Source organism: Aquarana catesbeiana, unplaced genomic scaffold (assembly GCF_042186555.1).
Source record: "Aquarana catesbeiana isolate 2022-GZ unplaced genomic scaffold, ASM4218655v1 unanchor237, whole genome shotgun sequence".
NCBI lineage: Eukaryota > Metazoa > Chordata > Amphibia > Anura > Ranidae > Aquarana > Aquarana catesbeiana.
In genome coordinates this window covers 312,231-339,747 of record NW_027362665.1, presented here as the reverse complement: position 1 = coordinate 339,747, position 27,517 = coordinate 312,231, and the positions used below count along the sequence as shown (strand labels likewise).

Below are 27,517 nucleotides of genomic sequence, written 5' to 3'. Positions count from 1 at the left end.
TAAACACATAGAAACAATGTATTCAGTCAGTGTGTGTGTTTCCTACAGATGGATCCAGTAATGGAAACCCACCAGAGAGATGTCCCCGTCCTCTGTATTCCCGGGATTCCACACAGGAAGATCACACCATCCCTCACCATCATCAGGTAGATGATTGACAATTATTGGTAGTTCTGATTTATACACAGCATGATTGTTACAATGAATGTTTTATTTTATATTCAGAGTGGAAACCTCGGGGATGATAATATTGATGTGAAAGAAGAGTATAAAGAGGAGGATGAGGAGTATGGAGTGATGGAGGAGTTTTCAGAAGGACACAAGGATATGATGGAGCCACCTAATACCAGGAACCCACCAGAGAGATGTCCCCGTCCTCTGTATTCCCGGGATTCCACACAGGAAGGTCACACCATCCCTCACTGTTACAAGGTTGGTGGGATGGATCATCTAGAACATGGACTCCTAGAGATGATGTGTGGATTTTTTATCTAATGTCACAATAATAAATCCTATTGTTTATGGATGATATTCACTTTCATTTTCTTGGTTTAGAGTGGAGAACCAATCGATATAGAATTTGAGGTTAAATCAGAAGAAGAAGAGACGTATGTGAGGGATGATCAGCAGTCTATGGAGGAGGATGGAATAACGGGGACATTTATAGAGGAGGACACTCCTACAGAGATCCGCACAGGTGGGTCATTAACACTAAATACATTCCTCCACCCATACTGCTCACTGATTGGTCCAGAGTAGGGTGGGGACTGGGTGATAATCTTCCTTCTCTGTGCTGCAGACATAATTTATGTATCTAGACTGGATTTATGGAAATTCTGGGGTTCAGCTGGCAGCAAAAGGTTTATTTTCACCATAAATGTTGCTCTACCTAGGCACCTTGGACATGTTCTTTGGGTCTTCTGCCCCATGCCCGGGTCTAGCATGATATCTGACATGGCAATTCTCCCAGGATTACTTGCTCTGTTGTCTGCTGGCTGTGCCGGGTGGAGGGATATGTCTGTATAGTCTCAGACCCAAGTCACTGAGTGCAGTCTCAGGAGATGGGAGGCAGCGGTGTGGGACCTCTGCAACTTGTCTCATGTAAACATTTAATCTTCCACTGATTACTGAATACCAATATTATGAGTCCTGACCCTTACACTGTATAATTTATATTGTACATTACATACTCCTGACCCCTGCACTATATTCTCTATGTTGTACATCAAATACTCCTGACCCTGCACTATATACTCTATGTTGTACATCAAATACTCCTGACCCCTACACTATATACCCACTTCAGCCCCGGAAGATTTTACCCCCTTCCTGACCAGAGCACTTTTTGCGATTCGGCACTGCGTCGCTTTAACTGACAATTGCGCGGTGTTGCGACGTGGCTCCGAAACAAAATTGACGTCCTTTTTTTCCCAAAAATAGAGCTTTCTTTTGGTGGTCATCTCTGCGATTTTTATTTTTTGCGCCATAAACAAAATAAGAGCGACAATTTTGAAAAAAACGCATTATTTTTTACATAGTTATGCTATAATTATCCCCAAAATATATATATATAAACAATTTTTTTCCTCAGTTTTGGCCGATCCGTATTCTTCTACATATTTTTGGTAAAAAAAAAATCGCAATAAGCGTTTATTGATTTATTTGCGCAAAAGTTATAGCGTTTACAAAATAGGGGATAGTTTTATGGCATTTTTATTAATAATTTTGTTTTACTAGTAATGGCGGCGATCAGCGATTTTTTTATTGTGACTGCAACGTTATGGCGGACATGTCGGACATTGTTGACACATTTTTGGGACCATTGTCATTTATACAGCAATCAGTGCTATAAAAATGCATTGATTCCTGTATAAATGACACTGGCAGTGAAGGGGTTAACTAGGGCTGCAACTAACGATTATTTTCATAATCGATTAGTTGGCCGATTATTGTTTCGATTAATCGATTATTCGGTTAATAACCTAAAAAAAAAAGTGTGGTGTATAATTTAGTTTAATATTTAAAGTTTAAAAAAAAGGAAATTTATTCCTAAATATCTCAATGCAGTGGTAAATATAAATTACCAACTTTATGGTTAGGGAGCAAAAGCTCTAATCCACTCTGAGAATAAGACAGAGGAGATATACTATAGTATAGTATTTATTATATACAATTAGAAGAGATCTACTGTACATACTATTAGAGGAGATCTACTGTACATACTATTAGAGGAGATCTACTGTACATACTATTAGAGGAGATCTACTGTACATACTATTAGAGGAGATCTACTGTATATACTATTAGAGGAGATCTACTGTACATACTATTAGAGGAGATACTGTATATACTATTAGAGGAGATATACTGTATATACTATTAGAGGAGATCTACTGTACATACTATTAGAGGAGATACTGTATTTACTATTAGAGGAGATATACTGTATATACTATTAGAGGAGATATACTGTATATACTATTAGAGGAGATATACTGTATATACTATTAGAGGAGATATACTGTATATACTATTAGAGGAGATATACTGTATATACTATTAGAGGAGATATACTGTATATACTATTAGAGGAGATATACTGTATATACTATTAAAGGGTGAATCTGGTAAATATCATCAGACTCAGAGATCAATTTTTTTCTCTTTCAATATGTTTATTGAGAATTTTGCAATAACAGACCAAGTAAAGATAATACAGTCGTTATCTCGTATCTGGGGTCAAGATCAATTTTTTCATTCTTTCATTCAGTGAATGTACAAAGATTTTTCGTCTGAATATTCTCGTCTGAAAATTGACTTGGCTGAAAAAAGCATAGATGTGAACGTGTCCCATAGGAAACCATGTAAATGAACTGTAGTGCGTTTATGCAAAAAGCACCAAAAAACACACATAGATGTGAAGCAGGTCTAAAACGTTTAGTAACATAATGGGGTTAAAAAAAATAAAATTAGCCCTTTAGATAATCACTACTGTAAGGGGTTCATTTTTTTTACTGTAGAACTGTGAAAGTTTGATTTACAGAAACGAGTATTTGCTCTTTTTGTGCTATAAAGGGCTCATTTTAGTTTTTTTTAACTCCATTATGTTACTGTCCGATTAATCGATTATGAAAATAGTAATCGATTGATTTCATAATCAATTAGTTGTCGATTAATCGATTAGTTGTTTCAGCCCTAGGGTTAACCACTAGGGGGCGGGGAGGGGTTAAGTGTGTCCTAGGGGAGTGATTTCTAACTGTCAGGGGGATGGGCAGTGTGTGACATCACTGATCTCTGCTCCGATAACAGGGAGCAGAGATCCAGTGACACTTGTTACTAGGCAGAACGACAATATACTGTTTACAACGGCATCTCCCCGTTCGTCCTCTCCGTGAGGCGATCGCGGGTATGCCCGCTGCGATCGAGTCCGCGGAACCCGCGATCCGACTCAAGGAGATCGTGGCACCAATATTATGAGTCCTGACCCTTACACTATATAATTTATATTCTACATTACATACTCCTGACCCCTGCACTATATACTCTGTTGTACATTACATACTCCTGACCCCTTCACTATATACTCTATGTTGTACATTACATCATTCTGATACTATATAGTCCTATCTGTTGTATCTTATACAATATGATGTACATTACATAGTCCTGACTTCTGCTCTCTCCCCTCTACCCACTTCTATATATACACATAATATGTATTCTCTTTTGTTACACCCATTTCCTACCAGCTGGACATTTTATATCTGATGATTTGATTGGAGCACAGCAGGAACCAATCAGCTCATGTCTAGTAATAATCTTTTTATTTCTATTTTAGTAGATGGACGGGAGATGAGGAAAACCTCAGAGGATTGTCTCACTTTGTCTCCAGACTGTAAAGTAGAAGACGAGGACATCACACAGTATAGTCCAGGAGAAAACCCGACTACCTCAAATGTCCATCCGGCACCACACAGTGTAGATGGACCATCGTATTCCTCTTATCCTGAGGAACCTCAGACTGTGAGGGACGGTGCCGTCCTTCCAACAGAGAAGAGGCTTTCCTGTACTGAGTGCGGGAAGTGTTTCCCTTCTAAATCCAAACTTAATGTGCATATAAGATCTCACACAGGAGAGAAGCCGTATTCCTGTCCTGAGTGCGGGAAATGTTTTTCAGTGAAATCCAGTCTTGACACACATCAGAGATCGCACACAGGGGAGAAGCCGTATTCCTGTCCTGAGTACGGGAAATGTTTTTCAGTGAAATCCAGTCTTGACACACATCAGAGATCGCACACAGGGGAGAAGCCGTTTTCCTGTCCTGAGTGTGGGAAATGTTTTTCAGTGATGTCCGATCTTTACAAACATCAGAGATCTCACACGGGAGAGAAGCCATTTTCCTGTCCTGAGTGTGGGAAATGTTTTTCAAATAAGTCCAATCTTTACCAACATCAGAGATCTCACACGGGGGAGAAGCCGTATTCCTGTCCTGAGTGCGGGAAATGTTTTTCAGTGAAATCCAGTCTTGACACACATCAGAGATCGCACACAGGGGAGAAGCCGTTTTCCTGTCCTGAGTGCGGGAAATGTTTTTCACAGAAGTCCAGTCTTTACACACATCAGAGATCTCACACAGGGGAGAAGCAGTTTTCCTGTCCTGAGTGTGGGAAATGTTTTTCAGTGATATCCCATCTTTACAAACATCAGAAATCTCACACGGGAGAGAAGCCATTTTCCTGTCCTGAGTGTGGGAAATGTTTTACACAGAAGTCCAGTCTTTCCACACATCAGAGATCTCACATAGGGGAGAAGCCGTATTCCTGTCCTGAGTGCGGGAAATGTTTTTCACAGAATTCCCATCTTTCCAAACATAAGAGATCTCACACGGGGGAGAAGTCGTATTCCTGTCCTGAGTGCGGGAAATGTTTTTCAGATAAGTCCAATCTTTCCAAACATCAGAGATCTCACACAGGGGAGAAGCCGTATTCCTGTCCTGAGTGTGGGAAATGTTTTTCACAGAAGTCCAGTCTTTCCAAACATCAGAGATTTCACACAGGGGAGAAGCCGTATTCCTGTCCTGAGTGCGGGAAATGTTTTTCAGATAAGTCCCATCTTTACAGACATGAGAGATCTCACACGGGGCAGAAGCCGTATTCCTGTCCTGAGTGTGGGAAATGTTTTTCAGATAAGTCCCATCTTTACAGACATCAGAGATCTCACACGGGGGAGAAGCCGTATTCTTGTCATGAGTGAGGGAATTGTTCCTCACTGAAGTCCTGTCTTCCTGTACATCAGGGATCCCACACAACCCTCGAGGTGTATTAGTGCCTTGAGTGTGGGAAATGTCTTCTATATGAATGTTGCTGGACATCACAGGTCTCATGTGGGGAAGAAGCACACCCTGATATACACCTCAGATATACTCCATGGCTGATCTTCATCATGTAAGAAACAGTTCATAAGGAGATCAGAGATCACCAAAGACATGGATGAAGTGTTGTAAAATACAATGGATGGGCGGCGCATACAGGTCTGGTAATGTACTTTTATGTCATGGCTTTCTTCCAGGTCCGCACCCATGCATGCGCACACCCAGAAACCTCCACTGTCATTGGCTGTAGGACAAGTTTGTCAGCAGGTTCCAGCCAGTGATTTTGCTGATCACCTACAGCCAATGACAAATCACTCCTGTTTTATTTTATAAACACGGGGAGTTATCTTGTGATTTCTTCTCTTCCCGACTCTTTTTCAGTTCAGGAAGAGAAGAGAACACCACACTGTGAGTATAATCACCACACTTTACACCCACACACCTTAGATTGGCACATTTACCCCATTGATTGCCCTCATTCACCCTTTGATCACCCCTGTCACCCAACCAGTGCCATTAGTACAGCGTCAGTGTACAGTATTTTTCACCAATCGCTGTATTAGCTTCACTTGTTATATATATTGTTATATCAGATAGCGCCATGGTGCGCTAGCATTAGATTGCCCGCACACTATCGCACTCATGCTATAGGATCCTGATCACCACTATTACTAGTATAGTGTCTGTATGGATCAATATCCTGATCATGAACAGAACTATATTAGTGTCCCCCTTAGTATAGTGTCTGTATGGATCAATATCCTGATCATGTACAGAACTATATTAGTGTCCCCCTTAGTATAGTGTCCCTAATAACGCAGCATTAGCAGGATCAGCCCTTCTACCCCCCAACAAGTGCAGTGTCAGTAGATCACCGGCACCTCTGATACGTTGCACACATAGCTGCAGTGTTAGCAGAATCAGGCCTGATCTCTTCTAGCACTAGCAGGTAAGTTATTTGTGTAGCACCCTGGAGTTTAGGCAGGGAGCTCCTCACAAATTTACTTGCCAGGAGTAGTTATCCTGGTTGATTGTTAGAGATCTATTGATTTCTCCCTAAGTTTGGCCTTGTTGCACTTTTCTACCACTAGGTGGCCGGGCACTTGGCAGTACTAGATATGAGAAGGACAACCCAAGGTCAGATTATGGGTATATGGGGTATCTCAGCCAATGGGCAGGGGTTTTCTTGAATCTCTTGGCCTGCTGGGAGAACCTATATATAGGGGTGGAGTCAGGTGATCGATGTTCGGTGCCACCTGGACGGCTGTCTAGGTGGATGTGTGTCGTATGCCCCGTGCTGCTAGACTGGAGATTGGGCCTATCCCGGGCACATCTGGCTGCTAGACTGACTGAGGTCCTATCCAGAAGTAAGTGAGCAGCGCAGGGTTGGCACTGTGGCTTGCAGTCCAACCAAAAGTGACGGTTCTGCCAGCCAGAGAACCTGTCATGGTTGGAGGTAGAGGGGAAGCTGTCACCACTAAGGGACCAACCACTTTATTACCAGGGACCTCAATGAGTGACGGAAGCAAGTCCCGGAGCAGTAACATGGCATGGTGGAGAATCAGGAAACTTCAGGCAGTGATCAAGCCAGGGACCCAAAAAGCGGAGGTGACACTTGTAGAGCAGCCTTGTGTGTCAAGCCAGGTACTGAGCAGGCCAGTGGAGTGAAGCTTGAGAAGTATCCGGAGTGCCCAGTTAGGGACCCAGCAAAGAGGCGGGGGATGACGCTTGAGGAAGATACCACCGTGAAGATTGGAGAAGCTCAAGGGATTCAGAATCAGTGAATCAGAGGGTCTAGTGAGAGACCAGGAGCTCAGTGGGCTGAAGAACTACAAGGAGAAGTTGTAGTGAAGGTAAAAGAACTATTGTGCTTTGTGTTAAGAACTGTTAAAGACTGTTGCCATAGGAGACAGCATTCCTGCACGTGCAGATGTGGTGTCTTGTTGGATGTCTTTCCCTGCATGGCTGTCCTCCTAATGAAGTCTCAGAGTCTGCTAATTGAACTTGCAACTACTTTAGTGTGTCCTGGCCCTAACCCTCTTTCCCCCAAAAAGTTTGTAAGAGAAATAAACATCTCTTTTGCATTCAAGAAGTGTCTGGCGCCCAATAACTTCCACCTTGCACCCATTATGCTTCATAACCAACCATATACAGAAGGATGTTGTTAGAAAAGTTTTAAATGTTTATTGTGTGACTATTAGAAAAACAATAACCCTGAGACTTTTCTTAAGATGACTTCTGAGCACATTGTTGTATTAACTTGCTGTATCGTTTGCTTTAACTAACTCCATAGTAAGTTGTAGAATGATTAGGCTTAACCATATATGGTAGAACAAGAATGTACAGAAAACACTAATTAGCGAAATAAAGTACCATTTTGTACCAGGATATGCTATCTGTGTTTTCTCAGCCAATAGAAGCGTTATAGCTATATTATTGTAGGTATTAGGAGGGGGAATGTACATCTCTTTGTATGATTCTAATGCTGCGTACACACGAGCGGACTTTACTGCAGACTTTGCTCGGCGGACTTTTCGACAGACTTTACGACGGACTTTCTGAATGAACGGATTTGCCTACACACAATCCACCAAAGTCCGTCGAATTCGTTTGTGATGACATACGACCGGACTAAAACAAGGAAGTTCGTAGCCAATAGCTGCCCTAGCGTGGCTTTTTGTCCGTCGAGCTAGCATACAGACGAGCTGACTTTTCGACCTGACTCGATTTCGATGGATTTATTTAAAACATGTTTCAAATCTAAGTCCGTCCAACTTTTGAGAAAACAAAGTCCGCTGGAGCCCACACACGATCGAATTGTCTGACGAAATCCTGTCTGCCGGGCAAAGTCTGCCGTAAAGTCCGCTCGTGTGTACGCGGCATTACTGCATCTTTTGGCTTGTAAGCATCATCCATTTGTGTGACATATCTGAAATAAATTATCTGCTTTTCAATACATCTGGAGTTCGACTGATCACAAGAGGAGAGTATTCCTAACATTTTTGGTCCTCCGAGCCGGAATCAACAAGTGCATTTCGGGTCAGATGGTCCCGACAAAAACTTTGGTGAGTATTGGAACTCAAAGCTCACTGAGAATTAAAGGGGTTGTAAAGGTAAAAATTTTTTCACCTTAATGCATAGAATGCATTAAGGTGAAAAAACTTTTGACAACACCGCCGCCCCCACCCCCCCCCCCGTTTTACTTACCTGACGCCTCGAATCTCCGCTGCTCGTTCTCGTCATCTCCATTGCAGCTCAGCCTGGTCGCTGATTGGCTGCAGTGGATGGATTGAAAGCTGCGCAGCCATTGGCTCGCGCTGCTGTCAATCACATCCGATGACGCGGCGCCCCGGGGGGTGGGGCCGAGTGATACAGCGAGCGGCTATAGCCGCCGGCTGTATCACGGGAGCACGCCCGCAAGCACTCACCACCATGCGAGGGAGCTCGCATTAAGGTGGTTAATGCTTGCGGGGAGGAGCTGAAACAGTCGCCGAGGGACCCCAGAAGACCAGGTTCGGGGCCACTCTGTGCAGAACGAGCTGCACAGTGAAGGTAAGTATAACATGTTTGTTATTTTAAAAAAAAAAAATTTACCTTTACAACCCCTTTAAAAGTCCCCCCACTCAACGTTAGTGGTGAAATAGGGGCGGGGGCCTGAGACCCAGATCCACTGTCTGGTTTCGAACTTCGTGATCCAGTCCTCCTGGTGTTTGAGAGGTAAGATAATTTAACTTATTCTTAATACTCTCTAAGAGTCTTTTCTTCTCTTTCTGTTTGATTCTGGTTTAATGTGTTTTAATTGCCGACACTGGTATTGATTGTATAATATCTTAATAATCCAGTGTGCGAAGACAGAGACACTTAGGAGCGTTGTCTAAGGTAAAAAATAGCGTTACCCGCTGTCCAGGACAGATAAAAAAAGATTTGAGGTATACCGAACGTCAGAGGGTGAATGCCTGACGTCGTCGTCGGAGGTGGATTGCCCGACGATGTAAGTGCTTAAGTGATCTAGAAAGATCACAAGACTAACTTTCTTCTGTGTGTTTAGTTTCTCCTTTCTCATGTTTAATCTTTTTTTGATGCTGTAACCTTATTGAAAAGAAAAAAAAAAAAAAAAAACAACAGTACTGCAGAGACAAGTTAATTATTTCTTTTTGATTCTCCCTATAGTGTGGGGAGTGATGATATTTTTACTCTTCTTGTATTCCTATTGTCTCTTGTAATTTTTAAAATTTTTGACAGTTTTTTAGTGAAATGGTAGGGGTAAGTACCCCCTTACCATTTCACACAGGAGGGAGGGCCGAGATCTGGGGGTCCCCTTGTTAAAGGGGGCTTCCAGATTCCGATAAACCCCCCCACCCGCAGACCCCCACAACCACCGGCCAGGGTTGTGGGGATGAGGCCCTTGTCCTCATCAACATGGGGACAAGGTGTTTTGGGGGGCTACCCCAAAGCACCCTCCCAATGTTGAGGGCATGTGGCCTGGTACGGTTCAGGAGGGGGGGCGCTCTCTCGTCCCATCCTCTTTTCCTGCGGCCTGCCAGGTTGCGTGCTCGGATAAGGGTCTGGTATGGATTTTTGGGGGGACCCCACGCCATTTTTTTTTTTGGTGCGGGGTTCCCCTTAGAATCCGTACCAGACCTGAAGGGTCTGGTATGGAATTTAGGGGGACCCCCACGTCATTTTTTTTTAAATTTTGCCCGGGGTTCCCCTTAATATCCATACCAGACCTGAAGGGCCTGGTATAGAATTTAGGGGGACCCCACGTAATTTCTTAAAAAAATTTTGGTTCGGGGTTCCCCTGTGGGGAATTCCCATGCCGTTTTTATCAATGAACTTCTATGTGTATTGTTGGACCGGCAATGCAATAGCCGCGAGTAGTTTTAAATGGGTTTTTCCTTCGAAATGTCATTTTGCTGTCAGACTGTTCTAAACACGGGAAACATGCGCCCCTTTACAGGCATACTATAGACACCCCCCAGCTACGAAATTTAAAGGGATATTACACTTTTATTGTTTGACTTTAAGCATTATTAAAATCACTGCTCATGAAAAAACGGCCGTTTTTAAAACTTTTTTTTGCATTGATCCATGTCCCCTGGGGCAGGACCCAGGTCCCCTAACACTTTTTATGACAATAACTTGCATATAAGCCTTTAAAATTAGCACTTTTGATTATTCATGTTCGTGTCCCATAGACTTTAACAGGGTTCGCGTGTTCGAACGAACTTTTTTCCTGTTCGCATGTTCTGGTGCGAACCAAACAGGGGGGTGTTCGGCTCATCCCTAGTTTTGAGGAGGTAGATGGGAGACATGAAGGTGGATTACATTGTGGAGTGAACAGAATGTTGTAGAATTATTATCAAGTGGTTTGATGAATGTGAGAAAAGGAAAGGCTGAGAATGTTTTGATTACTTTAAATGTGTCCAGTCCAGAGACAGTATGTGACTGAGTGCTAATTTTACTGCCATAAGGAAATAGGGATTTGAATGGGCTTTGCTAAGAGAAGTGTGCCGTAGTTTTGAAGTCCAGAGAGAGGAGAGAAGGGAATACAACAGACTTGATGCTTTTATAGCACAAAAATGATGGTCAAGAAGCCGTTTCTCAGAAACAAAAAAAATGCAGATTGCCTGATAGGACATAGCAGAGGAGAGAGGGAGATGATGATGGATGACTAGTAGGGCAGCATTAACCCTTTGAGCACACAGAGGTTAATTTGTGCATCTGTGAAAATATTAGGATTTTCGGTGGGAAAGAAAGTCCGAATAATAGTCTTAAAGTAAATATTTCTTGCATATGTTCCTTTTAGAATTTCCAGATTTTCAACTGTAAAGTGTTAATAATGCAATGCTGTTTATATTTAGGTACATTTATAAAATTAAAAGGCTAAGTTCTGAATCAGAATATGTGTTTGGGTTAAAAAAAAAATGTTTTGGGACCAGAGAATAAGGGGAACAATACAAAAGGGATTCATGTTTTATTAAATTCTGCTAAAATATCAGGGTCTGAGAAAAATATTTTTATATATATTAAATATATATGTCAAATAATGTAAATGTCGCTAGGAAACATTTTATGTCTGCATACTTGGTGGACTTATGGACTTATATTTGAATAAATGAAAGAATATTGTTTTTAAACAACTCCAAAGTAAGGAAGGAGTAAAGAATAAAGAGTATCTATTTTCCCCAGCCCCAATTCAAGTGCAGATATGACATCCCCTCCCCCCCTCCTCCTTCTACACAACTGAAGAATGAGGCAAGCTCTTTTTCATGGGGTGGGTGTCTAGTGATTACATGAATGGGTACAAAATTGAACCTTTAGAGGTATTTTAGAGTTTAGAACATTAAATTAAGGTATGAAATAATGTAGACTACACAGTCCTTAGAGACAAAGAAACAATATTGGAAAACAAAAGGTTGCACAAGTATAAATAACATCTACATGTCACCTGATTGAAAACTGGTATTGCCAAAATCCTATTTTAGGTACGCAGCAGTATTGACACATGGAGTAACACATGTGTCAAACAGGGGGTGACTGAGATGGTAAATAAGGTATGTAAAGCCTATGGCTTCACTAACTACTAAAAAAACTTTTTGCTCTCAATGGATTATATGTGCAAGATACAGTGCTTAGGGAGGCATAAGACCACGGAAAGGGAAGTTTCCCACACCGCAATATCCATTCCAACACATTTGCATGGATTTAATTGAATTGGACAAATGTGAAAGGAAGAAATATTGTTTGCTAATCATAGACACCCTGACCAAATGGGTGGAAAATTCCCGACAGGAAGTGCAGATGCACAGATAGTGATAATGGACCCTATTTTGTAAATAAAACTATACTACATTTGACAGAAGTGATGGGAATTTAAGTGAAATACCATTGTGCCTATCATCCCCAATCAGCTGGATTGGTGGAAAGACATAATGGCATTCTAAAAAAGCAAACTGAGGAAAGCTATGGAAGAAACAGGTAAAAATTGGATGTAGTAGCTGTGACCAGTATACATATCATACCCACAAAAGAAGGTTAAAGCCCATTTGAAATTTATACATGGAAGGCCATATAAGATACCCTTACAACCAAATGAAACACCTACTGAGGAGTCTGAGCACACACTAGCAGAATACATGTCTAGGCTTTTAAGACAAAGACGTACTAATGATTTTTGTTCTGTCCTAGAAGGTCCAATTCAAGAAGATGAAAAGGTGCATGTGGGAGATTGGGTCTTAACAAAAAGTAATAAGAAAAAGCAGTGGTACTCCCCAAGGTGGGATGGTCCTTACAAAGTCCTCCTAACTACCCCTACTGTGATAAGGATTGCAGAGAGGTCTACCTGGATTCACCAGTCCCATTGCAAAAAGGTTTTACAGGTAGAGTAGGGCCAGTTGGCTACAAGAGGTTCAGAAAGTCCAGCTACAAAGAGAGGTCTCACACAAGGTGGGACTTGTGTCAAACCGGTGAAGTCTCCCTCCCCTTCCAACTCCCCTACCCTATCCGCTGGAACTCTGTAGCTGGTTAGGATGAAAGGGACAGTAATTATCCTTGGGTTACTGGTGATTCTAGGAGAGGCATCCATAAGAGGGGTTATACGTTATGGAAGAGCAGAGGAACCTTTGGGTTGGGAAAGAACAGGAAAAGCATTGAATCTAACCTTTATAGAGGGAATAACTAGCTCTATACTGGTAGACTTCTGTGAGATTGCAGATTGTGGGGATACAACTGAGGCTAGAGGGCTTCTATGGGCAGATAAATACATTTGCTGGCTCTGGAATAGGGCAGGATGTCAAGCATAGGATCAAGCCCTGTGGACCACATCACATCAAGATCAGGGGTATAATCTACCAGGGCCTAAAAAGAGTGGAATAAAGGAAAGACTCACAATTACAGAAGCGGCCAACTCCCCCTACACACATAGTAAGAACTGTAAAAAATTATTGATAACATTAAAGGAGTCGAGGAAGGAAGATCAGTGGTTGTACTCTATGGGAGCATGGGTGTCAGGAACTGACCCCTCAGGCAAATTTTTCCTCAAGGTATTACCACCTAATAAAACCTGACAACAGGAAAAGGTAGATTATGGGAGTGTAGATGTGGCGCTATTGCCCTTCAAATTAAAAAATATATATATGTAAAATATTAGGGGAGGTATGCCTCAAATAAAATGAACTGTGATACATCCTCTGTCTGTTGGTCTCAAAATGTGTTTGAAAAAAAAAACACATAAAAATATATATAAGTGCCAAACATCTAAACAAATGCAACTACTTTATATATTAAACCTCTGATGCAGTAAACCACTCTTGTGTTGCACCCCCTGGGGGCAAGAATTAAAAATAACCTATACAAGTGATAGTGTTACACCCCCTGTTGATGAATATCAGAGTGTGTGTGTTGAAGGTGCTGAACTTCAGATAGGGTGTCCAACTGGTGTGCTACACCCTCTGGAGTCCACAAACTAAAATCTATGATCTACAATATCTGGAACTGTAGAAATGCAGTGATCTAATACCTAGTTGGCAAAGTGATAAATATGGATGTCTGCTGTATCAAAAATCTGGTATGTGAATAAAAATCCAATTATGCCAATAGATAAACTTAAAGCAGCAGTGAAAAAAAAATAATAATAAACAACATGTGAATGCACAATTCAATATACGTCTCTGTGTTACACCACAGTGATAGGGCGTACAGACGGTCGGACTTTGTTCGGACATTCCGACAACAAAATCCTAGGATTTTTTCAGACGGATGTTGGCTCAAACTTTTTTTGTCTACACACGGTCGCACAAAGTTGTCGGAATTTCCAATCGCCAACCACGTGGTCACGTAAACCACGTACGAAGAGACTAGAAAAGGCCGGTTCAGAACCAAGCGCGGCACCCTTTGGGCTCCTTTTGCTAATCTCGTGTTAGTAAAAGTTTGGTGAGAGATGATTCGCGCTTTTTCAGACTCGTGGCTTTCAGATCATTTTCTGCCATTCAGTTTGTGCTTGTGGGTTTGTATCTGCTCTTCAGTGCGTGCAGTCAGTTCGTATCGGAGTTTTCTGTGTGATCTTGCCCGCTCGTTGCTGTTTCTCAGGTCGCTCTTCACAGGCCTTGCTGTTCTTCAGTGCGTTCTGTTACTTCGTTCTGAGCAGCCGACCGTTTTCTAGCCATGTTTCGTATGCGTACTCCTCGTAGAGTTCGTGCTGTGCGGGGGCTTGGTGTTGGGGTCCTGACCTTGACACAAGTCCAGTCCATGAACAGGGTGGGGAGGAGTTCATGGTCCAAGAATTGGTTGCTTCTGGGATGCATTCAAAGCCACATTCCGGGGATCCATCTCAGGATTAGTTAAACAACTGCAGTCAGATAAAGGATGGAAGGTTAGAGAGGCGGAACAAGTGGCCACTGAGTCTGAAGTAGAATACATTAAAAACCCCAACTTAGACACCCATAGGATATGGAGAGAGAATATTAGAAAACTAGACTTGGTGCTGATAGAAAAAACTCAGAAAAAATTACTTTACCAAACACAAAGGAGTTTTGAATTTGGAGATAAAAACAGCAGACTAATGGCGTATCTGGTGCACTCTCAGCAAGCTCCAACTTCTATCCCAAGAATATGTGACACGAATGGTAAAATTTGCACATCACATGATGATGTCGCAAATGCATTTTTGTCATTCTATAAAGATCTTTATGAGTCGAGGGTAGACTATGGGCTGGAGGAGGTACGGACATATCTCGCCCCAATACCCCTAACGGAACTTACAGGGGAGGTAGTAGAGGAACTGGATGGTCAGTTTACAATAGAAGAAGTACTGGCAGCTATAAAGTCCCTGAAACCTAACAAGACCCCTGGACTGGATGGTTTCCCAGTCGAGTGGTATGGAGCGTATGCGGAAACTTTGTCCCCTAGGCTAGTTGAGATGTACGAAGATGCTTTTGATAAAGGTATTTTACCAGAATCCATGAGAGAAGCACTGATAGTGCTGATTCCCAAGCCGCACAAGGACCATGATTTATGCGAATCATATAGGCCCATATCCCTTATTAATGTTGACGCAAAAATTCTAGCTAAAATTCTAGCGAAACGACTGAATAAGGTGATAGCATCTATTATTCATCCTGATCAGACAGGATTCATTCCTGAGAGATCGACTGCCATAAATTTAAGACGCCTCTATACCATACTACAATCAAAAGGCCCTACTCCTGACACTCGGGTGGTGGTGTCACTAGACACCCATAAGGCGTTCGATTCGATAGAATGGCCATACCTCATAGCGGTCCTTGAGCGGCTGGGTTTCTTACAAGATTTGTAAGATGGGTCAGACTCCTGTATGCGGAACCTCGGGCTAGATTACGTGTCAATAACTCTATTACGGGACTTTTTAACATAGCTAGGGGCACACGGCAGGGGTGCCCTTTGTCGCCCCTGCTGTTTGCCCTGGCAATAGAACCACTGGCGGCACTGCTGAGGGCGGACGAACAGATCAAGGGATGCAAGATTAACGATTGGGAGGAAAAAACATCACTGTACGCAGATGATATGCTTTTATACTTAGAGGAGGCGGAGGGGTCACTACCCATAGGATTAGATAGAATATCTGACTTTGGGAGATTTTCCGGGTTCAAAGTGAACTGGAGTAAATCCGTAATACTCCCCTTTGACTCTGCATGTGTTCCGACGCTCCCTCGGGGGATATCATTATCCGTGGTCTCCAGGTTTCGTTACCTGGGAGTCGAGATACATGTTATCGTATGTGTCGATTAACTTGGTGCCGGTGTGGAAGCGATTGAAGGAAAGTGCACAGACCTGGGCTAAATTACCTCTAAGCCTTTTAGGGCGAATCAATATATTTAAAATGATTTACCTGCCCAGGTTTTTGTACATACTTTGGCATGCACCGGTATATATTCCTAAGAAATGGTTTATAGAAATAAATAAGAGACTTGTCACTTTTCTGTGGGGACCTAAACCTGGCAGAATATCTATGAAGACACTTCACTTACCCATAAGGTCAGGTGGGCTGGCTTTACCAAACCTCAGATATTATTACCTAGCTGCCCAACTAACACATGTACACTGGTGGGGCTTCCTGCAGATGAACATAGCATCAGTGGCCACTCAAGCGGCCCAGGTTCATTCGTATGAAGCACTGATCAATGTCCTTTTTAGAAATGGGCCATACCCAAACAAGGGATCTAATATTTTGAAACTCTCATATAAAATATTTCATATATGTAACAAGTTAATAGGGGGATCTGGCTTAGCAGAGTCTCCTAATGCGCCGCTGTGGCATAACCCGCAGCTCTCAGAAATAGCCAAGGTTCCGGATGGAGCATGTTGGGCCGTTTACGAGATAAAATATGCACATCTGTTTAACAACTGTTTAAGAATGGAATCTTTAGATCCTTTATAGATCTGAAGACTGAATATAACATACCTAACACTTTTTTTTTTTAGATATCTACAGTTGAGACATGCCGTTAGGGCTCAATATGGAGGGGTTGAGGTAAATCTCTCCCCATCAGCAATGGAAAAACTTATTGCTGAAGCTGATCACTCAAAATTGATCTCCAGATATTACTCAGTCCTGCTGCCATCTTCTTCTTCTGGGTTGGATAGGGTGGCTATACAGTGGAAAACAGACATACCATCTCTTACAGAGGAAACATGGCAGGAGGTACTGGACACTACGGTGTCATCAATGATCGCAGCTAAAGATAAAATGCTTCAATTTAATTATTTACATAGGATGTATTACACCCCAAAAAGACTGCACAGAATGGGAGGGAGGGATTCCCCGGAGTGCCCCCGCTGCAAAACGGAGGTGGGAGATTTTTTCCATATGGTGTGGCAATGCCCCCAGGTGATGGCATACTGGGGGGAGATCCTCACATATGTGGAGGAAAAACTTGAACTCCCTAATATATCTTCTCCGGCCAGGTGTCTTCTTGGAGACCTGGAGGAGGAGGATCTATCCGCATCACAGAAGACCCTTCTACGTATATTATTTTGCTATGCCAAGAAGGCCTTGGCCCTCAAGTGGAGGGAGCAGAGTCCCCCCTCTCTTGGGGACTGGGTGAAATTAGTTAACAATGCCCTGCCAATGTATAAACTCACTTACCAAGCTCGAGGAAGTAATAAAAAGTTTGATAAAATTTGGGGGAAATGGATCACAAATATATCAGGAGAGATTAAAGTATAAGAGATACCTGATTATTAAAAATGTGTAGGTAAAGATGTGATAGCTATGTGGTGTGAAACAAACTTATGCTTCTGAGATAATAATAACGCGTACAAAGCTGATGGAAATGTAAGGGACCAACCAAGGACACAGTAGAATAATACATTGGAACAATGTTTATTTTATTTAATAAAAGTGCATTATTCTTATGATGACAAATATTAGATCTAGGTGAATGTTACCAGTCCACCAGATACTGTAGTATAAATGATTGTGCTGTAAAAGAAAATTGTGATATGGAGATGTAAAATTCTGTGAACTTCAATAAAATTTACCCTTTAAAAAAAAGAATTGGTTGCTTCAGCGTGACCAGTTCTCTCATATGCCTTTGCTCCGTGAGAATAATCCTGATGATTTCAGGAACTTTCTCAGGATGACGGACCCCGTGTTTCACCGTTTGTTGGCTTCGCTGACCCCTTATATTAGCAGGCAGGATACCTGCATGAGGCAAGCCATCACTCCGGAGCAGAGGCTGGTCGCTACCCTGCGGTACTTGGCGACAGGGAGAAGTCTGCAGGACTTGAAGTTCTCGACAGGCATCTCCCCCCAGGCTCTGGGGATCATTATCCCAGAGACCTGTTCTGCCATCATCCAGGTCCTGCAGAAGGAGTATATGAAGGTAAGATTTTTATCCTTTTATATCACATTTTATTGTATTGAATGTTTGATAATGTATTGTATTTCTTTCCTCATTCCCTAATTACCATGCTTGTAATATGCTGTGAATGTCCCCTTTGTCCTCATGAATGCTGGATTTTTATGTAATTATTATTTTAGGTCCTTCATACATATTTGCCCTTCACTAACCTCCCCAGCATGGTGTCTCCTGCCCTATATTCACCTCATGTAGTCACTTAACAATGTATTTTATCAGCTCCATAGTAGTGCTTTACCCCAAACACCCCTAAAATGTTTGGAAATGTTATTTTTGATTTAAATTCAGGCAGAGTGCCAGAGGCTTTTTTTTGTGGTGTCCCCAAATAATTTTTAGTAACCCTCCCTCCCCCAACTGCTAAGTCAGCTGATCCCAATTCTCTATCCTCAATCATCTATCTGCTGACTTTGCCAAACCCATACACAGTATACCCACCTCTTTAGTGCTCAGATTTATGGATGAATTACCCAAAGCATGTAGTACAAGGGCCTGCCTGTATACTTTCCAATGGTACTGTTTAAAGTTTTTGTATCCTATTATTATCTTGATAGGTAATAGCAGAATGTTCAAATGTCCTCAAATGTGTACAATGTGTATTTATATCTTTGTATTATGACACTTCTTACCTGTCCAGTGGTCTGCCAATAGTGTAACTAAGGAGGGGCTGTTCAAAGTAATACCCATTATTTAGGCATTCATCTCTCAATGAAGTGAAGAGGGTTACCTGTCCAAGATTTCCACACACCCCCTATAATGTTAGAAATGGCCTATGAGAGGGGGGAGGGGGAATATGATAGGTGTACCTTATACTTTGGTGTTGTTAAATTCCCCTTAATAAATGCTATCTGGAGGTTGCCCCATAATGTTTGTGTATAATCTGCTTGCCATGTTTCAGAGTAAAAATAGTAATGTTTATTGTTTTTTCCTCAACAGTTTCCTTCCACGGCACAGGAATGGCAGACTGTGGCCTCCCACTTTGCCGAGCGGTGGGACTTTCCTAACTGGGGCAATTGATGGGAAACACATCCACATCGTCCCACCACCCAACTCGGGGTCGTACTATTATAATTACAAGGGGTTTAATAGTATAGTGATGTTGGCGGTGGTGTCGGCTAATTACGACTTCTTGTATGTGGACGTGGGGAAGAATGGCCGGATGTCCGATGGTGGAGTCATCGCCCAGACGGAGTTCTACAGGCGTCTCCAGAATGGCAGCTTGGACTTGCCAGCTCCAGAGGACAATGTGGAAGGACTCCCATTTGTGTTCGTTGCTGATGAAGCATTTGCGCTGGGGGACCACCTGATGCGGCCATTCCCAATGAGGACCCTCACCCTGGAACAGAGGGTTTTTAATTACCGGCTGGCCAGAGCCCGAAGAGTGGTGGAGAACACATTTGGAATCCTGGCCAGCCGGTTCCGACTATTTCTGACACCCATCCATATGGCGGAGTATAAACTGAACCATATTATACTGGCGTGCTGTGTTCTCCATAACTTTTTAAGGAAACATTCGGCCAACTATGCTGGCTCAGTTGGGCCTGAGGCCGGAATCCTACATCAAACCACACTGACGGCACTTGAAAGTGGCCGTCTTGGCTTGCCCTCCCTGAGTGCCCGTGATGTCCGGTTACGCTACCTGGAGTTCTTTGCGGGTAGGGGGGCTATCAATATGCCAGCAAATCTGTGAAGCCTTTTTATAATAAAAAAAAAAGAAATTCTTGGTGGACATTTACTGCTTGTGTTTGTTTTAGCTGACCCTGACAGAAATGTGTTGAGTCCAGAAAATGTTGTGATTGTGTAACCTTATTATACAAAGCACTGTTGGCTGTTATTTCCTAAATGCAAAAACACATTTCACTACAAGTGCACTTGCAACTGCACTGAAACTGCACTTGTAGTGCCAAGAGGATTTACCCTTAGGAAATAACACCCATTTTTGCAGAAAACAGCAATTACATCACCCCAAAAGTGTTGTATTGTAGTGTTGAGACAATAATCCACACATTCTTGAGTAAGCAACTTTTTATACCTGCACGATCACATGCGCATTTACCAAAGGTTTTTAAAACAAACCAACATGTTTGTTGTATAACAATTTTTGCAGTAGCATTATCAAAAATCGAAATGTCCAATTCAGATAAAACTGGCCTGTGTAAAACCAACAAGAAAGACAAAAAACTTGAACTTACAAAGTTCACATTAGGTAAAACCTGAAGGCTATATCAGACATCAGTATTTAGGAACTGGGTTTGATATAGCGTTCAGATGGAGGGAAATCACCCCTGGAAAAGCCAAATTTGGAAGATGCACACCAATTTACGAATGTCAATATGTGCTATCTGCCATCAGGGGGGATCAAGGGACGTGTTTTGGGGGAGCAAGCCCTTCCTCAACGCTACTTTAATTGAGGAAGGGGTTGCACCCCCAAAACGCGTCCATTGATCTCCAGTGATGGCAGATAGCACACTGTGTGCATCCTCCAAATTTGGCTTTTCAAAACATTGGAAAAAAATTTAAAAGATTGGACCACAATCCAAAAAGTGATTTTGTGGGGTTTTAAATTCGCCCCAAAACATCAATGATGTTATTATTTTTTTTAATAACATCATTGATTTTTTGCTGGATGTTTTGCAGTTCGAAATTACACCCCATGATCTCCCCGATCAGGATCTGGGCACTTTCTGATGTGAAACGTTCTGGATCCCTCACATCACGATCACCTAAAAAGAGAGAAACAAAACAAAAACAGGTCTCAAAAATCTGCCACCATCCATCTCGTTTACCTGAGCCTGTGGTCGCAGACACTCACCTGTTGTGGTGCCAATCTCCACCACATCTTCTTCTTCCTCCTGCTCAGCTTGGGTTGGGGGTATTTCACCTTCTTCCAGAGGTGGGGGGTCTCTGGTCTCCTCGGATGAGGGGTGTCCTCCGAGTCTTTTCTCCCCTATGTAAAACAAAAATGGTATAATTAGCACACAGATATTTGATGGCAGAACTAGAAATAGGAAACATTGCTTGGAAGTGGGTTACAATTGTCTATTTTAGCCGAGTTCCAAGATGTCTTTTTTTTATTGGCCTTTGTGAAGCTACAATACTTTACCTGTTTAGTACAAGCTTCACAGATGGAGACCCCCCTATAGTATACACTGGAGCACCTGTGTGGCCCCCCTAATAAAAATGGTGTTCTTATGTCCCACACTAGTGCTCCAGTGTCCAGATGTGAAAACAGCTGCTCAGTGTCCTCTCCTTACACATAATCTAGTTGGCATTTCATTCTAGTAACAAACCCATCTACACAAACAAATATTTGGCATCCAAGTAGACCCAAAAAAAATGTGGGAAAATGCATATGGCCTAAACAATGGTGTTTTAGAGGCCGAAAGAAAAATGTTTGATACGAACGAATAATGGGCCCATGAACATTAAAGTTGCCCTTTTAAACGTTACAATTAATAAAAGCATATGGAGCAGCACAAACGCAATAAAGACAGAAAGAATAGGAACACAGCACAACTACTTACTTTTTTGCAGCACTCTCCGGATCTTTCGGTACTGCTCTGGCTCTCTTAACTTCAGGTCCGACCACCGCTTCCTGAGCTGATCTTTCGATCATCGTACCCCGAAATTCCTGTGCAGACTTTTGATCACTTTCTCCATGATCTTGGCCTTTCTGATATTGGGGTTGGGGTAAGGCCCATACTTTCCGTCATAGTCGGACTTCTTCATGATGTCGACCATCTCCAACATCTCCCCAAAGGACATATTTGTGGCCTTAAAACGTCTCCTTCTGGATCAGGACGTGCCTGGATCCGGGCTTTCCTCCTCCTCCTCCTCGTTGCTATAATTAGCACACACCTGCTCTAAATCCGCCATCATGCTCTTCACCCACTGCGCCGAACGAAAAGGGGCGGGGAATAGACTAGAAAGAACGTCAGGGGTGGGAGCGGAGTTACACGCATGCACAGTGTGTATAAAGCGTAACACGCGTGCGTATTACGTACGATCTGTGAGCGGAGGAAGGAGCATTGGACGCGCCGATCGTAAGAACGAAGGTAAGAGACAAACTTGTGCCTATACTGCTTCTAGATTGAGGCCTATATTGTAACAAGATTAGGAGAGTTTTGTCTGACATTAGGCTTTGTCTTGTGTTGTGTCTTGCAGTGAACATGGATATCTTACTGAAAGACAATGACTTCATGTCAGTATTCATAGATATCTTAAGGGAGCTGCCCTGTCTGTGGGAGATTAAACACCCCCATTTCAAGAACCAAGCAAAGAGGAAGGCAGCACTGGTGCAATTGTGTGAAATTGTGAAGCAGGTGATACCCACGGCAGACACCTATTTAAAGATCATCATTGGTGGCCTGAGGAGTACATATCTAAGGGAGCGCAAGAAAGTCCTGGATTCACAGAGATCCGGAGCAGCAGATGACATCTATGTCCCCAGGATGTTGTACTACGACAGGCTGCATTTTCTGGCAGGCCAGACTGAACCCAGGCCATCCCTCTCCAGTCTTCCTTCCACGCTTCCTTCCCCCCCAGCTGAGGCTTCTGACGCCCAACCTGGGCCTTCCAGGCCACATGTGGAGGAGCCCAGATTGAGCCAGGTATAGCATTCCTCTAAATATTTCTGCTTGTCCAATCAATGATGTTAACTAGATGTTAGTTGGGAGTACTAATTTAGGATTGTGATTGATGAAGCAAAAACTAAAACCATGTCCTTTTTTCATACACAGGGAAGTCTCAGCCAGGAGGTGGCCGGGCCGAGCCGGCTGGCTGATCTGCAGGTCCCTCCACCCCCCCGAAAAGAGAAAGTGGCAGTAGGAAGAGTGCCCTAGAGGAGGCTACCGGAGGACTCTTTTGGAGGGCTACAGAGGTCCTGGGAGCACGACAGACCGTGGAGGAGGACATTGCTGCCGTCATTGCATATAAAAAAACCAAAATAAAACTTTGTGAGAAGTGTGTGTGAATATGAGCAGCAAAACTACTTAATTCTTGTCACATTATAAAAAAGAAGAGAGTGCGCTGTATTAAACCATTTTTAACATTGCAGCGTGACGAAAGTGCTGTATCCATTGCGAACGCTAAGTTTACCAGAACGAGCTGTCCCGTCTTGGAATTTCTTCTGAGCATGCGTGGCACTTTGTGCGTCGGAACAGGCCACACACGGTCGGAATTGACGCGATCGGATTTTGTTGTTGGAAAATTTTATCTCCTGCTCTCCAACTTTGTGTGTCGGAAAATCTGATGAAAAATGTCCGATGGAGCCCACACACAGTCGGAATTTCCGACAACACGCTCCGATCGGACATTTTCCATCGGAAAATCCGACCGTGTGTATGGGGCATAAGACCATATTCAAAACCAAAACGAATGATGAAATTATTGCAAACACTAAATTATTAGTAGCTAAGTCCATACAATAAATAAAGTGACATGCTTAAAAAAAAACAGTGTCCAGTGCTTCATCAAAATTTGGTGCTGATTATCCTTTCAAGTGACAGTGGTGCCAGGTCATATTATCCGTGTTGATAATGTGATTGCACTCACCAGATGACATTACCCCTCAGGGGTGTTATGCCTTCACAGTGTGAGCCACTGTGCAGCCTTCTGGAGTTCTGCTGGGCAATCTGAGAAACGTTTTGCTGGCTTTTCCACCGAGATGTCACATAGGGAAAAGAGTAATGCCCATAGTGTGATATTGTTTAAAAAAGCTTTATTTAATAAAAGTTTAGGAGACATTCTCACGTGATAAAACAAGAGCCGGCGCTGTGTAAACAACAATCGCCGCTCAGACCGGAAGTGACGCCATACTAAAATAGAAGTTCTGAGTAAAACTATAAGATTTACTAATCTAACAGTAGAAGATGCCATAGCTTTGGAGACAGGATACCAGGGAAAAAATGTGTGGTTAGAATGGTTGAGGTACACGGTTAAAACTTTAAAAAAAAAAGGAAAACTGTTTAGTTTGTGCCAGAGCAAGACTACATTTAGCAACTATTCCTTTTCCTCTAGATCACAATACAGATCCAGAAGGTTTAAAATGTATGTTGCGATTGTATAATAATAGCTATAAACCTGAAACAAATTCTACCTGTCACACGTTGAGTTTGTTGTTTCCCCTAGTACAGAGACCTCAGATACCTCCAGCGGTTACTGCTTTTCCGGGCAACTTTACTTGTTTTGCACTCCCAGGGAACCGTAGCGGGGTGGATCTTGGGTCGCTACCCGATGACTATTGTAGGGAGAGGATTAACATGGGCAATGGTGACTGGGTTGAACATGACATTCAGAGAGCTGATGTCTGGTGGATGTGTGGGGATAAGAAACTGTGAGCTAGGATACCAGCCAATGCCCGAGGGGATTGCGCTATGGTTCAGCTGGCTATGCCCCTGAGGATCCTGTCAGAACACCCGTGGACTTACAGTCACCAATTGTATCGGAGGGATACCTCTCCCATAGGGTCATTTGACTCTCGGATCTACATAGATGAGCGCGGAGTGCTGGATGAGTTTAGGGCCAGGAATCAGGTGACAGCTGGGTTTGAGTCTCTTCTCTGGTGGGTGACTATAGATAAAAATGTTGACTGGATTAACTATATATACTATAACCAACAACGATTGGTAAACTATACTAGGGACGCTGTGAAGGGCCTAACAGAACAGTTGGCCACCATATCTCTAATGGCATGGCAGAACTGAATGGCCTTAGATATGGTCCTAGTTGAAAGAGGAGGGGTATGTAAAATGTTTGGTAGCATGTGTTGTACCTTTATCCCTAATAATACAGCTCCTGGAGGGACCGTGACCAGAGCCTTGGAAGGACTGACTGCTCTATCGAATGAATTAGCGGAAAACTCAGGTATGATCCATTAACAAACTGGCTTGAAGGATGGTTCGGTAAGTGGACTGGACTTATCACATCATGTTTGATCTCAATTGCTGTGGCTTTGGCCGTTTTGGTCACTTGCGGATGCTGCTGCGTTCCCTGTATTCGAGAACTTTCACAAAAACTGATTGAAACCTCAGTCTCAAGAACAATCGATCAAGCCCTTCCTACCTCTGAGGAGACCTATGTGGACATTGAAGCTCAACTTAATGACATACAGACCGAAAGTGTATAACACTGGGGCTATCATCGAAATGTGTTGAGATAAAATAGTCACACAAGAGGAGGGAATGTTAGAAAAGTTGTAAATGTTTATTGTGTGACTATTAGAAAAACTATTAGAAAAACAATAACCCTGAGACTTTTCTTAAGATGACTTCTGAGCACATTGTTGTATTAACTTGCTTTAACTAACTCCATAGTAAGTTGTAGAATAATTAGGCTTAACCATATATGGTAGAACAAGAATGTACAGGAAACACTAATTAGCGAAATAAAGTACCATTTTGTACCAGGCACGCTATCTGTGTTTCCTCAGCCAATAGAAGCGTTATAGCTATATTATTGTAGGTATTAGGAGGGGGATGTACATCTCTTTGTATGATTCTTACTGCATCTTTTGGCTTGTAAGCATCATCCATTTGTGTGACACATCTGAAATAAATTATCTGCTTTTCAATACATCTGGAGTTCGACTGATCACAAGAGGAGAGTATTCCTAACAGATGTCAGCTATCTCTGGCCCTGGAGGTTCTCATTAGACTGAAGGAGGTCGGAGACCTTGCTACATTTGTAGTTGTTCAAGCAGTCGTTGACAGCCAGGAGCTCTTTTTCCCGTGAGTCACACTAGGTACCTGTGAATTTAGTGGCCAAAATTTCCCAACAAACGTACTCTAGTGAAGAGGCCTACAGGATTCTGAGTATGACAGCTGAGAGTAAAGGAGGAGTCCTCACTGACAGAATCAGGCTCTGAATACGTTCCTGTAGAGTGGCACCCCGACAGGGAGCTCAGAGGATGGAGGAGAGGTCCCTGCTAAGGTCAGGTGTACCCAACCCCGGGTAGATGAAGTGCTAGGAACACTTGATTTGTCTTATATGCCGCAGGATGCCAGTACTAGTGCCCCACTTCCTTTTGGTGAACTGGCAGGCACCAGCGGCTTAGTACATCCTAGTCTTTTATATACCAGGACAGAAGTATTTTGTGTTGACCTGGCGGGTCCCTGGGCATAAAACCCAACGTGGGCGTTACTAAAAAGAATGAGCCGCGATCATATTGGTCCAGAGACCCGATTCATCATATGCCCGTGTTCTCTGCTGCAATGCCCAGGCATAGATATGAGACGATAATGCATTTTATGTATTTTAGTGATCACACACTTTGTCGTCCTCGGGGTGACCCTGAATATGATCAGCTTTACAAAATTCCGCCCCTCATAAACTACCTCTCCCAGAAATTTTCAGATGTGTATACGCCCCAACAAACCATCTAAATAAATGAGTTCATCATACATTTCACTGGTCACCTTCCAATCAAACAGCATCTCCCCAGCAAGCATGCCAGATCTGGGGTCCAAATGTAGAAGCTCTGTGATAGGGCCACAGGCTATGCATGTCATTTTTTTTATATAATATATAAAATCCAATACATGAACACCGCTTTACATTAGTAAATTAACCACAATCTCTGGGAAACCTTCCCTGGACTTCCGGGTCTAGGGAGTCTGTGTAGCCCATGTGACACTTTTTAGACACAATCTTGGAATTGGCTCGTGGCACCGTGTGGCCTAAATGCCGGGGCTTCACCCAACAACTTGTAAAACATCCAACTTAGAAAGGAGGAGAAAGCCTGCTTGAGAACTAATGAATTGTTCACAGTGAAGTGGAAGGACAATTAACCACCTCAATACCGGGCACTTTCACCCCCATCCTGCCCAGGCCATTTCTCAGCTTTCATCGCTGTCACACTTTGAATGACAATTGCGCGGTCATGCTACACTGTAACCATGTGATTTTTTTTTTATCTTTTTCTTCACACAAATAGAGCTTTATTTTGGTGGTATTTAATCACTTCTGGATTTTTTATCTTTTCCTAAAAAAAAAGCAACACGGCGCAGCGGGCGCACGAGAGCGGCCGTTCTCGGTGCCATCATATGACGTCCACCCAGAACGAGAGCCGCCCCATCGTCATTTGACAGCGGGGCGGGTGGCAAGTGGATAATTATTAATGCAGAAACTATGGTTCAAATTTGCACGGTATCTGATGTAGTTGAAGAGCCTCTCTGTGTCCACGAATATAATCTTTATATGGGAGGGGTGGACTTCAATGATCAGATAATGAAGCTCTACTTATTTTCCCATA

The 27,517-nt window shown here is 42.8% G+C and overlaps 3 protein-coding genes across 4 annotated transcripts in view; 1 reads left to right on the top strand and 2 right to left on the bottom strand.

Annotated features, from left to right (window-relative positions):
* Nucleotides 1-7,759, top strand: part of LOC141122002 (uncharacterized) — a 32,888-nt gene extending 25,129 nt beyond the window's left edge. The window contains exons 4-7 of one of the 2 annotated variants that reach the window (XM_073611789.1): nucleotides 49-146; nucleotides 226-432; nucleotides 556-697; nucleotides 3,839-7,759. In XM_073611789.1, the coding sequence (XP_073467890.1) occupies nucleotides 49-146; nucleotides 226-432; nucleotides 556-697; nucleotides 3,839-5,253 (1,862 nt within the window). In that variant the 3' untranslated portion in view covers nucleotides 5,254-7,759. The remainder of the gene's footprint in view (nucleotides 1-48; nucleotides 147-225; nucleotides 433-555; nucleotides 698-3,838) is intronic. The other variant, XM_073611788.1, reaches the window with a different exon arrangement.
* Nucleotides 1-27,517, bottom strand: part of LOC141122012 (uncharacterized) — a 373,719-nt gene that overhangs the window by 164,711 nt on the left and 181,491 nt on the right. The gene's annotated exons all lie outside the window — the stretch shown is intronic.
* LOC141122023 (uncharacterized) overlaps nucleotides 1-27,517 on the bottom strand; it is a 313,410-nt gene that overhangs the window by 170,702 nt on the left and 115,191 nt on the right. The window lies entirely within an intron of this gene.